The sequence below is a fragment of the Brassica oleracea genome, chromosome C4 (assembly GCF_000695525.1).
Source record: "Brassica oleracea var. oleracea cultivar TO1000 chromosome C4, BOL, whole genome shotgun sequence".
Classification (NCBI taxonomy): domain Eukaryota; kingdom Viridiplantae; phylum Streptophyta; class Magnoliopsida; order Brassicales; family Brassicaceae; genus Brassica; species Brassica oleracea.
In genome coordinates this window covers 42,433,323-42,448,610 of record NC_027751.1, presented here as the reverse complement: position 1 = coordinate 42,448,610, position 15,288 = coordinate 42,433,323, and the positions used below count along the sequence as shown (strand labels likewise).

Below are 15,288 nucleotides of genomic sequence, written 5' to 3'. Positions count from 1 at the left end.
TTCCTTATTTTTCTATTAGAAATTCTATTCAATTCTTTATTTCGAAAATAATCACATAAAAATCTCTGAAAATTTATAATATTTTTTTGGTAAACATGTTAAGAATTTATAGTTGTTACAAAGTATGCACGTTCATATTTGAAACGTATGTTCCTGAATATACCGAATTAAGAAACATACGTTAGATAAATATATGCATTTGACAGAAATTTATTTTTAATCTTGGCCAGATATAAGGCAAAAATTGTATTAAAATAATTGTGTTGTATATCAAAAAAATAATTGTTTTTAATCGCGTGCATGACAAAAGCAAGAAGGAAAATAAACCTACTCTTTGTCTTCTTTTTTTTTTTTCTCGGCACGATCCTACTCTGTCTTCTTCCTTCATCTTTTCCTCCTTAGAATAGTCACAAGTCATCCTTGTCACGATATATAAACGCAACTAAAACCCTAATCTCATAAAAGTTGTCTTTCTGATTTCTCTCCGTCCATGCAAGTAAGTCCAATCTCCCACGCTATACATGAAATAATATACAAATCTTGTTATTTTCTTCTTTGAAATTCCTCCTTTAGATCATTAATTTTAGGGATACAACATTTTAAGAATCTTAGGATCTATGTCCTCTCCTTTTTCATGGATGGTGAAACCTAATTAGACACGTTGCTATTTGAAGCAGATATAGAAAGGTATTTGGATTTGGATTTTGGAGTGAAGTAAAGAACATATATAATGGAACAAGGAGATCATCAGCAGCAAAAGAAAGAAGAAGAAGCTTTGCCTCCGGGGTTCAGGTTTCATCCAACAGATGAGGAGCTAATCTCGTATTACTTGGTTAATAAGATTGCTGATCAAAACTTCACCGGAAAAGCAATTGCCGATGTTGATCTCAACAAGTCCGAACCATGGGAACTTCCTGGTAGGTTAATTACTCCGAACCTTTTCTTTGTACACACACAAAATAGCACATGAGTATCTATATATATGATCTCTAAATCAATTTTTCATAACTGGATATACACACACACACATATATATATATATATATATATATATATGCATGTGTATTGATATATATATATATATATATCTTTGATTTATATATATATATATATATATATATATATATATATATATTTTGCTACAATGTTTATCTTTAATATTAATATACAAAGTTAGTAAGACCTAATTTCGTTATAAACTGTATGAGCAATACGTGTCTATATATGTGCACATTATGTGTATATATCTATGTTTCTTCTACATTAAACATATGGTATATCTGTACATAACATGATGCGATATATAAATCAACGAGTCGTGTAGTCTTAAAAACATGTCATGTGTATGGATATATATATGTATGAATGTACTACTTATATGTATATGCTATATACACATATATATATGCATATGTATTGATAATTGAGAACAAAATGTTCTAGAAGTTCATAAGACCCACTATTTTATTTTAGTATTTTTTTAAAAGAAAATGCGATAAAGTCATAAATATATTCTTGATTGCTAAACGTAAGTCTGTTAGTGTAAAACAAATTAAATTTGCACGTCGGTTGTATACATGCTTATTATCCCCTCCACAATCTAAAATCTTTTCCTGTGTGCTGAACTTATGAACATGTACTTCTTAACCCAAAAAAACTTATAAACATGTGGTTGGATAATGAAACCTAAATGCATAAATAATTTCAATCGATGGTAGTTTTGAGTTTCGGTTATATATAAGAAAGTTGTAAGCGCGCATACCTTAAAAATAGATGAAGTTTCCTAACAAACTTTGATTACATCAACGGAAGTTATGCATTCACCACCGTACGTACGTTAATTTCTTATCTACTCATTTTGCCACTACTTCATCCATAATCCAATAAATAAACAATATATTTTGTTTCTTTTCATTTTTCCAAACTGAATGTGATTTTACGTTAAACAAATTTGTCAACATTCCGTATCATGTAATAGAGTTTTAGACTTTATCAAATAACAGAGAAATAATGTATAGACGTGGATCACCGGAGCAAAGTTTATTGCTTATTACTAGTGGGATGTTATTTTGGAAAAATCAAATAAAAGGTAGTGTATTTGGATTAAGTGAACACATTACTTACAAAGTTTCTGTTTGAGTAAAATTGTTAATAGAGAAGGCGAAAATGGGAGGTAAAGAATGGTATTTCTTTAGTCTACGCGACCGAAAGTACCCGACGGGTGTGAGAACAAATCGGGCGACAAATACTGGGTATTGGAAAACCACAGGAAAAGACAAAGATATATTGAATAGCACAACCTCGGAGTTGGTAGGAATGAAGAAGACATTGGTCTTCTACAGAGGAAGAGCTCCTCGTGGGGAGAAGACAAGTTGGGTCATGCATGAATATCGACTTCACTCTAAGTCCTCCTATAGAACCTCCAAGGTAACTTCTTTACCTATACTACTATTTTTCATACCAAATAATGCTCATATATGTCATGCTAATTGACTTTTGGAGCTAAAGTATTCCTACAACATGGTGGTTTTTACGGAATATCCACAGTAGCTCTGATCTTAATAAACAAGATGGTATCCATATGCTGAAAAGTAACACAATCTATTTGTTATGGTGTTAATAATAAATGGGCATACTATATAGTAAACATGGTAAACCTGTATATAGCTAGTACTCCTCTCTTTTGCTTTATTCACCAAGTATTTATATATAAACTTACATGCATATATCTCATGTTCATGATTCAAATGGTTTTTGATAATCGAGTTTTTGCTTCCTCTTTTTACAATATTCACAGTGGCTAAGTTGTATGTTTAGTGTGAAGACATAATCCTCATCTGCAGAAGAAAATTGTGGATATAAATTAACACAATTTAGTCGTCATGGTCACAAAGTTGAACCAGTTGTTTCACAAGAAGTATATACAAACTTAATATCCTCAACTTTTTTCCATGGTCAAATGTAAATGCAGCAAGACGAGTGGGTAGTGTGTAGAGTGTTCAAGAAGACAGAAGCAGCCAAGAAGTACATAAGCAATAGCAGCAGCAGCACAAGTCATCATCACCAAAGCCAAACAAGAGCCTCTATACTATCAGCCAACAACAACCACCCTAGTTACTCATCGGACCTCCTTCAATTCCCATCACATCTACAACCACACACCAGCCTCAATATCAACCAAACCCTCATGGCTAACGCAGTTCATCTAGCTGAACTCTCTAGAGTCTTTCGTGGCTCCACAAGCAGCACAATGGATTCTGCTCATCAGCAGCTAATGAGCTACAACCACATGCCTGTCTCAGGGCTCAATCTCAACCTTGGTGGTGCATTGGTCCAGCCGCCGCCTCCTACTGTGTCGCTTGAGGATGTTGTCGCTGTTAGCGCTTCATTCAATGGCGAAAACGGGTTTGGAAATGTGGAGATGAGCCAGTGCATGGACTTGGATGGATACTGGCCATCTTACTGATTAGAAGTTGTTACTTTTGAAATATGTTTTTGTTTTCTATCGTTGGTCTGAAGAAGAAAGTTTCGTTTACAGGTTGGTAATACCTTTTGTTTTTGTTTTTGTTATTGCATTTGTTTAGCTGTTCAAGGAAAGATTTAAGAATCGAAGACTATAGTCAAACCAAATGTGGTCTGCCTCTATGATTCATATCAAATCCTTTTGCTTACAAATAAAATAAAAGTTTGTATTCTTTTCTTTTTCTTTTGTCATCTAAAAAATTTCTTCAAAAATATTGGAATTACATAGCTTTTTTTACTCATAAATCCGCAGGACATCTAATACAGTAATGTAAATGAAAACAAAGCAATTTTAAGAAGCCTATATACAAGTCTTTTGCTCTTTTCTTTTTTTGAAACACTTTTTTTTTCTAAACCAACTATAGATGCTCTTTCCAAAAGATGAAAGCTTGATAAGATATGGAAGGTAGAAGCAAGCAGTGACCGAAACAACCCAAAAAGACTTATATAATTTCAATGATTCATATCCAATCCTTTTAGTTACTATAACAGTTTCCTGGTCCACAATATTTGTCTAAAAGGCTTGAAATTGTTGGTTAAATACATTAAGTTTGGAAGCAAACGCAAACAAACAGCTGAAACCCAAGTACTAGTTGCCAAATGGAAAAGATAATGAAGACGAAAGTGATAGGTTTAAAAGAGTGGTACAAGCCCGCAAATCCATCCACATGAATTACAAAATATACAAACCAAGACTTTACTAGATTTACTCTTTATATTTGTCTAATCTTCTCTGTATTATAAGACTGAAAACTTTATCCAAAAGGCATCCAGAGTGAAGAAACACTTTTGCACAGAGAGCTTCAACAAAAGAAAAAAAACATACCCTTGGATACCTCTAACATGGGTTGTTTAGGCAACATATGACTGTCGCTGAGACACAAAGAGACCGCCTCATAACCTGTCACTACCTGCAAGAGTACAGAGAAAAATTATGAAACAGGAGACACAAAAGGCTATATGATCATTCCAAAGTTTCTAACCTCAGTCACTAGTGGCTAATCACTTCTACACTACATGAGTGAGTGTTGAAAGCGTTCTGGATTTAACAAAGGGACCTAAGTGCATATAGGATTTGGAAACCGGACAAACACAATATCCACAGACTGTATATGTCAGTTAAGTTCTGGCTCAGCCTATCAGTCAATCAGTAACCACGGATTCTTTGTTCATGATGATCCGTCACAGACGACTAATAGAGCAGAAAGAAAGACGCACAACTAATATTTCTGAGTGGAAACAGTACAAATCATGTTACTTCACTTGTCAGAATGATCCCTTTTGGCCCTACGACGAGCATGGCGATGAGAGTGTCGAGTAGGCTTCTTTGTCTTTGTGCTGCAACCGAAGATTATAACAAAGAAACTAAATGTCAATAGGTGGAAATCAAGTATGGAGTATCTTTATAAACTAAACGAATATTAACATCTTATAATTAATGGATTAGTTATAAAAGACTTGCCAGAAGAGAGAACAGAGGAATTTGTACACTATGAAGATGGGTAACGCCAACAAAGCAGATGCCTACAGTGAACAGTTTTTCAATTTGTAAATTAAGTGAGGAAACAACTACGAAGCATGTTTTGTGTTAAGATTGCAACTCCAGAAACCATACTGTAAACCAAATGAACTCTTTGGTGGCGAAAGGTGCCGCCAGCTCATGGCTCTTCAATTTTCTTTCGATATTAGCTTGAACCTTGACAGATATACACAGTTATTAAAGCTTAAAAGCGAACATAATCCTCCAGAAATAGCACTACTGATGTCTTGAATCTCTATAGATTATACAGAGTGGCTCTGATTCTGACCTGATGGTGATACGTTGTGGCAGATTTAAGAAACTCTTTGTAGTAGTGAACGGCCTTCTTTGTGTAAGGCTTCATGGTAGCTCTCACCTTATCAACATGTGGTTTTGTGGCCGTGGCCACTTGATCAACGTATGGTTTGCTAAACTTTTTAGCCTCCTGGGGAGATCATAGACACATTAAGCAGATATTGACATCAGTCCTAAAAAATTATTTTCCATGTAATACTTTTATTAACTACTAGGTAAGGAACCCTGCGATCAGGAACTCATTTTATAAAAATAAATATTTACATATTGTAATATAGATAAAAGTACTTCACCTGGTAATAGGGATCTACATGTTCTTGAAACTTGACAATATGTGGAGTAACTGCACTCTTGGAAGCATGGTAAGCCTCTTTCGCTTTGGTAGATAGTGTTTGTACGTGTGGCTCAACATGCGTTTTCACAGTCTCTTTTATCGCTGGAATATATTTCTGGAAAATAGAGTTTCATAAGCATAACCATAAGAGCCTCGTCTAAGTAAAAAAAAAAAAAATTACATTGCCTTTAATCTGCTTACAGTTTTAACATTAACCATGTGCGGTTCAGCCCACTTTTCAGCTCGAGTCTTCGCTTGCATCACCTGATAGATAATCAAACTTAAAAAGGGATAACTTTGCTCATTAGACCACTATACGCCACTTAACTGGATAATACAAATACCTTTTCAGTTACTTTCTCCATAACCGGTTTCCCGTGGGCATCCCAGTGTGTCCCAGCAACAGTCTGAGTTGAGGAATTGCCCATGTAAGTTCATTGAGAAAAGTCTCTTGTGTTATAAAAGTAGTAAAGATAAACCGTATTAGTCTAACCTGGAAATGAACCCAGTGTACAGCAAGCCAATGGGGAAGCCATGAGCCATGAACCTGGTTATCAATTCAAGTCTTAACATTCTTCTAAAATTGACCAACTAATAGTGAGGAGAACTCAAACACCAAACAGACACGGTAGGGAGAAGTTACCTCCTGGAGTTCTCTAGCCTTTGTGGCTGCTTCATGCCTCATGCGCAACATTTCTTCCTGTAATTTTATATTCATTAGTCAAAAGTGTTGGGGAGAACATAAACTCAACCTAAGAGCATCATCATACCTCAGAAATTTTAAGAGCACGCTCAAGTTTTCGTATTTTGCCCTTTTGCTCTTCCTTTGTCTTGTGAAGCTGCAGCACTTTCTTGTTAATATTGGCATAAAACAAAACGCATATATGTATATATATCTACAAGAGACTTGCATACAACTCCAAATATCTAAATTCAAATGAAACACAAGTATGGAAGTGCAGCAGTGAACCTTCTATAGAGAAGACCATAAGACAGAACAAAGCCTTATAGGAAATAATGGAGAGCGGTAAAAGCTGACACCGAATATAAACGTAGGCTTAAACCTTAGCAAAGTCAAGCTAAAGCTAAAACAAGGTCGATGAATCACTTTTCACTACCATTTAAGCTATTTAAATGATTGGAAATGGAAATAAACTATGATGATAATGTGTGTAAAGAAAGAATGAACCGAGGGAAGTTAAGAGCATACTTTCTCCAGTCTCGAGTTCAATTCATTTAGCTTTTTCTCGGCTTCACTTCTCCTAGCTTCAGTCGATTCTTTCTCCTTGTTCTTTTGCTCCAGAAAGTTCCTAAGTACCTCAACCTGAATCCAGCAGTAAGAACATTGGATTCCAAATTTTCAAATCAGAGGCATATGAAAGATGATGATTCCTCAAATATAAAGATCTCACCTGCTTCTCTAGTTCAGTAGCTCTTGCTTTAGCTTTTTCCAACACTTCCACAGAATCTGATGAACCCTTTTTCTGGAAACAAGTGAGAGAAAAAAAAAACAATCTAAGAAGACTCCAAGCTGAAAGCAAGATTGTCCTAAAGATGCTCAAAGAACACTTGAAAATATCTATACAGATATGTCTAAACAAGTAAAACAGTGAAGATGCAGTACCCTTAGGGAAGAAAGCTGAGTCTCCAAGGAAGAAAGCTTGTCCTGTCTCTCATGGAGAAGATTATCCTTCACTGCTACTAACTCTTCTCTCCCTTTAACTTCTCTACTTTTCTCATCAATTTGGGACTCTTCACTCAAGACAACCAAAAAAACAAAGCTACAAGCTTCAGTGTAGTTCGATACTAGCTAAGAATTTAAAAAATCAAAATTGAGCAACAGTTAACCTAGGGCACGGATTTTAGCATTAAGCTGATCTAACTGAATCTCCGAAGCGGATGTCGGTTCTTCACCGGCGTCGGAAAAGATGCCGGTGGTGAAAACGAAGAGTAGTAACAAAGACACGAGCTTCGCGGCCGCCATGTCTGAAACTCGAGAGTGAGTAACAGAAACAAAATGATGATCAATCTGGCCGGAGATTTTGCTTGATGAGGAGGAAGAGAATATGAAATGTGGTTTCTTGGTTAACACGTGGCTACTTTTCAAGATGATTCATTAATAATACCAAAAGATAACTTACCTCTGAAGGTAAAGAGAGTGTAAAAACACTGTGCTGTCATAAATTATTATATTCCTATATTGCAGACTTTACTAATATTTAAATCAGTGGACAAAAAAAATACTCCATTCATTTCATTTCAGAAAGTAACATTTTCTAATAACTTTAATAAATGTTTATGATTTAATTTATTATATATTTTCTAATAACTTTCCATCAATAAAATTTAATCAATTCAAATATTTTCAATTAATATTCTTCAAAACTATAAAAAAGTATCTTAACAATATAGAAAATCTATATCTGTGAAACAAGAAAATAATCTATATTTGGAGGGAGTACGTACTTTGTTATAGAAAATTTAAATATTTTATTCCATAAATCGTGACATGTAAATGAAAAAAAAAGATATTCAAGTAGATTTTAGAAAAATAAATATGTGATACAAATGTTATTTTTAAACAATAAAAACTGATACTGTTGTTGAGTTGCACTGTTGCAGCTTCGCACGGCTCAAGAATTTTGGGTAGGTGGTACATGAGTAAATGGAATATAGTTGAGCCGTAAAGATATAATTTATGGGCTTTATTTTTTACTTTGTCAAACTTGGGTAATATTACCTTGTTCGAAAACTCGTTAGGCGCTACGCGTGCAGTAAGATAGCACCTAGCGCTGAATGTATTAATCGAAAATTATACGGAAATTAATCGGAGAGTAATTTTAGGGTTTTTAATATTGTTTTAGGGTTATATACTAAATATGTGTAAAAAAAGTCATGATCATGTGTGGTCTAGCGGTTAGTGTCTTTATGATAAGCGAGCCCAACCTCAGTTCGAACCCTGTAGTGTCCATTTTGGATTTTTTTTTCCTTTTTAGGTTTAATGAAGTTAAAAAGACAAAAATGTCCGCGTCTTCAACCTTCGATTAGTAAATCTCAGAGCCGTCTTCTCTTTTTTATTTACGATTTCTTTCTTTTTTCTTCTTATTCTTATGATTTTTAATCAACATATATCATATTTACAACAGAATATGTGATTTGGAACTTCAAATATACACAAAGATGAACTTTTTATTTTCACCGATTAAGTGACCGAATAACGTCAAATCGTCGCGCTTGGTGGCCGAACAACGTTTTTGCGGTGAGTATGCGGCCCTAGACGGCGAGTTTTCGAACATGTTATAATAATGTCACAACTACTTATCAGCGACTTTTAACGCAAACTAAAAGAACTAAAACTGACACAATAAAAGTATTTCCAAAAAGACAAGTTGGGATAATTTTTAAATTACCCTATTTACGATTGTAAATATTTTATTTTAATATTAATTTGAAAACTACAGTTATTTATGTCTTATAAGACTATTTGGCCTTTTTGAATTTTAAATTCAAAACCTTTTAATAGTGAAAAACTCGAGACTATTAGTATTGTGATTATTTTTGAGATAATTTTACTGAATTATAATATATAACAAATTTAGCAAATTAGAATATATTCTAAATATATATGGATAACTATAAAGCTGTAAAACAATGTTATATAAAGAGTATCCGTAAAACCCTATTATCGTATTTGTTATTAAGTGCTTTTGAACTATAAAATATGTTGTTTAATCATGAGCTTTAGGAAAGTTGGGTATAAAAAAACCTAGCCGAAAAATTAAAAGAAATATACCTTATTTGTTATATGTATTCCAAATTATGTATACTCGTGTTTTTTTTTTGCTAACCGAGTATCCTGGTCCCACCGAGATGGTCCAGACTAGAGACCGAAGTGAGCATAGACGCTGCCAGAACGTCACCATGTGGCTCACCATGTAACGGTCTTCGGTCTCGGATGCTGCAGCCCACATGTATACTCGTGTTATATTAAGAAAAGCCAAAGATTTTTTTTTTTTAGAAAAGCCAAAGTTGTCAAAGAAGCAGAGTGAAGAACTATTCTATCTTAGAAACTACTATTGATAGCTTTGCATCTCGCCATGATATTAGAAATAAATAGAGTCAAAGAGTTTGACTAATTTTTTGACACCACATTCGTTCTTTGAATAACTACTGATATATTAACTGGAGATAGAAGGCAATCTCTTAATTTCCAAAGCACATGAAGCTATTTCAGCTATTGTTACGATATGGAGCACATCCATCACATAAATAGATCAAAGGATTGTGAATGTTTTTGTTGACTTTACAAGAAACATTATGTATTATTTTCTTGACAAACCCTTACTTTTGATGAAATAAGAAAACTGTGATGAGTATCAAATGTATCTAAGAGTCTAAAGTTTATCACAAAAAAGAACATCAAACTCCAAAGTTATATGTTGGTACGATTGTGTCTTCCTCTTCAGATACAAAAGAAAAAGAACTACACTGATTCAAAAGTTACGGAAACCAGAAGTTTTAAACAAATCATACCAAATTCCTGATTTTCTTGTATAGCTTAAAATAAAACAAATCAATCATTTTTTATTTCTATTAATTTTTTATTAAGTGTTGAAATTTTCTACTTTCAATAAGGTTAATTTAGGCACTTTACTTATGAATAAGTGTAGTTTTTCAAAAAAATAAAGATATGGTGTAGTTTTAAAAATATAATCTCATTTGATGGCACTTTTCCAAATTTTTCCTTTAAAATTTGTAAAATTTTATATTTGAAGTCTCAAATTATTCTTTTCCAGAAACAAAACTTCAAAATTATTTATATTTTACACTATAGTCTTTATATTTATCATGATTAATGTAAATCTATAAAAAAATTATAAATAACTAACACATATAAGTTCAATAGAAAAACACAGCAAGGCGAGTGTAGCCCAAAAGATTTATGCAAATGTACACCTTGGTCCTTGTATGTGAAGGAAGAGCCAGAAACTTGACGGGAACAAAAGAAGACGATAATTGCAAAAGCCCTTTCTCAAAAAGGAAACAGAAGACGAGAACTAGGACATGGCTGGAAATTGTATGGAAAATGCGGACAGATTGTACAAGCCCGTACTATGTTATTGGCTGGCTCTTCATAGGTAGCCAACAGGAATATTCTTCTCTATGATGATGAGCTCAGCAAGTAATTAATACTAGGTAGTGACCTATGCACTGTACGGGATGAGATGGTTATTAAAATGTGTAAATTACATGATTTAGATTATGTATATCATAATGCATTCGGATGTATTACCACATTTTAGAATAATTAAGAGGTTGATTGTTCACTGTTTTTTAAATAGTTTATGGTTTTTTTATTTTTTAAAAACTATTTTTTTTTTCCAATAGAGATTTTTTCAAAATAGATTATCTCGAATTTAGGGAATCCGATTTAAAATAACAATCTACTTCTTAACAAAAACTAAAAACTATGTTTTCTTTGGCAATAGTACGCAGACTTTTCTTTGATAAAAAAGTACGTGACTTTTCTAATAGTTATGAAAGAACAAACTCGATATCTATTAGATACAACTACATTTTCTGGTTCTTCTAAACATTGCTATTGCCAGAACACTCATTTTCAATTAATTCAACACCCCTTACGCTAACCAAAACTACATAGACATCTTACCCAAATTACCAAAACATTTCAACATCAGTTGATTAATAAAACATAATAACACATTTTCACTGAATCACGTTCGTATTTCGCTTTATGTATAGAAACAGAAAACACTCCCTTAACATACCAGTTGGCCCGATCGGTTTTCTTAGTGATGTGATTTTAGGATGTTGGTTCTTTTTTGCTTGAGATAGTTGTGATTTCTGTCGTATATATATAGTACTAAGCAGACAAAGATTTGCCTTATATTAGCCAATATACGCAATTTTAATTTAGGAGGGTTTTCGGTAATCATTTGATAATTAGACATAACAAATTAGGAAACTATATGGGGTTTATTTTCAATACATTGCCAAAATTTTGTTTGCAATTAATAATATCCCGTTTATTAAGAGAATCGATGCTATATCAAGAGGACTTTAGGCTCGAGATAATGGAGCTTATATTTATTTATGTGGGTTTAAAAGGACGATGCCTTGGAACAGTGGCGGATCCAGGATCAATTATTATGGGTGTCAGATAATGTGGGCCTTGGCCCAGTATAACAATAGTTGAGGAAAATAAAAAGAACATATGCTTCGGGTAGTTCGAACCATTGAAAAGGGATGTTAAATGATGAGATAGTTAACCAAATGAACTACCTATTCTTCAACCATATATGTTAAACATGTTCTTACTTATTTTTTAACTTGTGTCAGCTGCAACCCTATTTGTCAACGTAGGTCCGCCTCTGCCTTGGAATCACGATACGTTTAAGATTGTTCGTAGGAAATACTCTGTCCGTTTCATAAAGTTACTTATTTTAGAGAAAATTTTTGTTTCAAAAAAATCTAGTTTTTGTATTTTCAATGCTTGTTTTATTTACTAATTTCAAATTTTAAAAAGGACAATTTTCTCAAATAACTATTTTTAAATTTTTGTCACAAAAATAGACTTCAAGAAAGAAAATAACCAAAATAACCCCTTTTTATTTGAAATTTTTAATATTTTTTTTATTTTTTAAATTTGAAACTCTATCCCCAAAACTTCACCCTTAGTTCTAACAGCTAAGTCTAGATTAGTTAACCCTAAGGTAAAAATACATTTTTACTCTTTAATAAAACTTATTTTTGTCATTTTTTTCGTTAAAATCTATTTTTGTGACAAAAAACTTAAAAATGGCTATCCTATGGAATTTAACTTAGTTGCACTTATTGAACTTTTATTGGATTAAAATTATAGAAAAAAATAATCACAAAAAAATATGCATATTTAATGCATTTTATTAAAATGTGTGAAAAATATGTAATATTTTGAAACGATATTTATCATATTTTGAAAAATCTAAAATATGTATGTGAGAATCGGAACTTGAAGCTTTCTCAGCTTAATTACTTTTTCTTTCACTTTTAATGTTTTGCTTTGATTAAATTTCTTATTAAATAATTGAATCGATGTCGTTTGAGTTTTTAAACCTGTTGACTTATGTTAAGTATTGGTTCGTGAAAGGAAATTCTTGAATATTCTTGGAGAAAAAATTACTGATCAATCAAATATGTTAGAAGCCTACCAAACTCTTATAGAGTAGAAAACTTTTGTATAATCTTTTTTTTTTGGTTTACGCAATTTATGTCTACTTTAGATGGTTATGGTTCAAAATGATTTTGGTTTACATTTTAAGAGACTCCAAAAAGATTCTTTATTTTGAAATTTTCAAATTCTATATTTGAAGTTTCAATGTATTCTTCTACAAAAGTAAAACTTCAAAAGTATTTATATTTTACACTAGTCTTTTGTATTTTTTATAATTAATGTAAATGCATAAATTTTTTATAAATTATTAGCACATATATAATATTATTACATCGATATTTAATATCAATGTATATATTTGTATTCAAGTGACTTGTTATATTTCTATCCATATATTATATTCCGTAGTGTTACATGTGGAGAAATGAAAATTTTATTATGAGATTTTGCGGAAACAAGATATTTTATGTGGAACCAAATCTCTCGAACCAAAAAAAAAGAAGAAAGAAAAAGAAAAATCTCTCGAACCCGATATTCTACCCAAGTTACCCAACAACCTACAAACCTTTTAAAGAACTCTCGTCTCAACTCTCGTCTCAACTCTCGTCTCATCTTATAATTGTAGTACCCACTCCACACCATTGGTATGTTCATCACTTTTATAATTGTAAACCCGTTAAAGTAACAAGAAAATATTGTTGTACTATCTTCTCATTTTCCATATTTTATTGTTGAATAATAATTCACTATTAATCATATACCAATCATGAAGGTCGTTACTGAATGTGGCACGTATAGAAGAAGATCCGGAATACAAAGCCAGCTGGTTTTAACAAATTAATTAGCTAATGAATTTCTTGATTATTCATTAGTTTCAATCATTTGGGTTGTTGTCAATGGTGTTGTTAGTGGTTACTCAAACTATCGTTAAATACCCTTTTTCTAATAGAATTCGTGAAGTTAATATATATATATATATCACAAAACGTCTTCATTTTATTCAAATCAAACCTCTATACAAAATTCTTTCAAGTTCTGTATCTAACGTCAAAAGAGTTCTGTATCTAAAAACTCTCTTTACTATTGAATCTGCTAATACATTGGCTTGTTGCAGAAATAAAACTAACAAAAAAAAAAACCTAACAGATCTTTTACAAAAGGATAAAATATAAATAGATATCTTTTAACTACGCGGGTGTGGTATAGTGGTAAGATGGACTTTTGGGAACTTAAACCCCATGTTTGTGAAAGCACCTTAGCCTATTGGTTAAGGTTTAAAGGCTTCTACACCCAGGTCTGGGGTTTAAATTCCAGACTATGCAATTTCTTGCAGATTATAGGATGCGAAGCTTTCGGAGGTTCCAGAGTACTGTAAGCAGAGTCGTTCGTTGTGGTCGCCTGTTGTGGTGAGAGTCTGTCCATCGAGGATGTCGTACATGCAGAACCGTCTGTGGTTTCAAGTGTTTCGGGGAAAGCTTCATCGTGGAATCATTATTCGTGGAGCTATTCATCATTATCGCATATGTTGTGTGTTACCTAGCGTTAAAAACAAGCTAATTTACGAAGTATGTATTAACTAATTTACGGAGTACAAATCTGACATGTCTCCATGTTTAAAATTTACTTCTCAAATTAATTACATATGTACGCAGATCATATTTATGTTTTATTTGAATACATAGAGAGATCACTTTCTGTTTGAGATTAGTCTAGATCTACACTTGGGATATTCCTATTTAAACAAAAATAAAATAAAAAAATATTTTCTCCCTTTTTTAATACTTGACGTTTTATGGGGGTTTTTTTCCAATTTACGTGACGTTTTCAGTTCTATGTAAAAATAATTAAGTTTTTGTGTTATATGATCTTTAATATTATGCAGATTATTATATTATTTGTTGAATTGTGATTAAGTTGACAATTAATAGTGTTTTTGTATAGAAAATGTAAAAACTAAATGTTTAAAAAAAATTGTGCATAACTTTAAAACTGTCACATAATAAAAGCTGAGGGAGTATAAATCAACAAGGATATTAGAAAGTTCAATGTGTTCTTCTCCTTTATTAAGCTGACTTGCTAAATGTTAAGAAAATAATCCCCTATATATTAATTGAGAAACATTTGAAAAATTAGAACCTTAATTTTGTATTAATTAAAAAAAACCTCAAATCCTAGGTGGCACTCTAAATACCTTCTAAATTTTATTTCAAAGAATTCTAGAGCATCTAATATAAAGTATAGTTTAATCTAATGGTGTCACATTATTCCATAATTATATAACACTAGAAAACATTATATTAACCTAAAATATAGGAAGTGTGTATTCTTTCCTTAAATAAAAGCTACAGAATTACCTAATATGATTTACATATATATGACAATTAATGATTATGAATAATAAAGATTTGATAACAATTTTTGCAT

At 32.2% G+C, this 15,288-nt stretch overlaps 2 protein-coding genes across 7 annotated transcripts; one reads left to right on the top strand and one right to left on the bottom strand.

Moving 5' to 3' along the window:
* Window positions 1-315: 315 nt before the first annotated feature.
* LOC106340311 (protein CUP-SHAPED COTYLEDON 3) lies at window positions 316-3,607 on the top strand. 2 transcript variants are annotated; one of them, XM_013779191.1, is made up of 4 exons: window positions 316-496; window positions 678-917; window positions 2,156-2,427; window positions 2,972-3,607. In XM_013779191.1, exons 2-4 carry the CDS (start codon window positions 731-733, stop codon window positions 3,464-3,466), a joined length of 954 nt encoding a protein of 317 aa, XP_013634645.1. In that variant the 5' UTR covers window positions 316-496; window positions 678-730; the 3' UTR covers window positions 3,467-3,607. The 2 variants fall into 2 exon arrangements, with proteins under 2 accessions (XP_013634645.1, XP_013634646.1); XM_013779192.1 differs by having other exon boundaries at window positions 675-917.
* A 488-nt stretch (window positions 3,608-4,095) lies between these two features.
* LOC106336563 (apolipoprotein A-IV) lies at window positions 4,096-7,785 on the bottom strand. Of its 5 annotated transcripts, none has more exons than XR_001268852.1 (15): window positions 7,539-7,785; window positions 7,315-7,442; window positions 7,103-7,174; window positions 6,901-7,014; window positions 6,461-6,529; window positions 6,334-6,390; window positions 6,184-6,237; window positions 6,035-6,097; window positions 5,892-5,954; window positions 5,650-5,805; window positions 5,331-5,486; window positions 5,138-5,218; window positions 4,985-5,046; window positions 4,506-4,860; window positions 4,096-4,433 (listed from the first exon to the last, which is right to left on the bottom strand). XR_001268852.1 is itself a non-coding variant. In XM_013775415.1 (15 exons), the coding sequence occupies exons 1-14, from the start codon at window positions 7,672-7,674 to the stop codon at window positions 4,782-4,784; spliced, it is 1,290 nt and encodes a 429-aa protein (XP_013630869.1). In that variant the 5' UTR covers window positions 7,675-7,785; the 3' UTR covers window positions 4,096-4,433; window positions 4,741-4,781. The 5 variants fall into 5 exon arrangements, 4 of the variants coding, with proteins under 4 accessions (XP_013630869.1, XP_013630870.1, XP_013630871.1 ...); XM_013775415.1 differs by having other exon boundaries at window positions 4,741-4,860; XM_013775416.1 differs by having other exon boundaries at window positions 4,769-4,860.
* Between the last annotated feature and the right edge of the window lie 7,503 nt (window positions 7,786-15,288).

Bases quoted from the DNA above. Each gene is read 5' to 3' on its own strand.
- LOC106340311 (XM_013779191.1), top strand. From the start codon at position 731: ATGGAACAAGGAGATCATCAGCAGCAAAAGAAAGAAGAAGAAGCTTTG. The intron at 918-2,155 runs GTAGGTTAATTA...AATTGTTAATAG, and splicing joins CGAACCATGGGAACTTCCTG to AGAAGGCGAAAATGGGAGGT. The intron at 2,428-2,971 runs GTAACTTCTTTA...ATGTAAATGCAG, and splicing joins CCTCCTATAGAACCTCCAAG to CAAGACGAGTGGGTAGTGTG.
- LOC106336563 (XM_013775415.1), bottom strand. From the start codon at position 7,674: ATGGCGGCCGCGAAGCTCGTGTCTTTGTTACTACTCTTCGTTTTCACC. The intron at 7,175-7,314 runs GTACTGCATCTT...ACTTGTTTCCAG, and splicing joins CTCAGCTTTCTTCCCTAAGG to AAAAAGGGTTCATCAGATTC. The intron at 5,806-5,891 runs GTAAGCAGATTA...TCTATTTTCCAG, and splicing joins ACATGGTTAATGTTAAAACT to AAATATATTCCAGCGATAAA.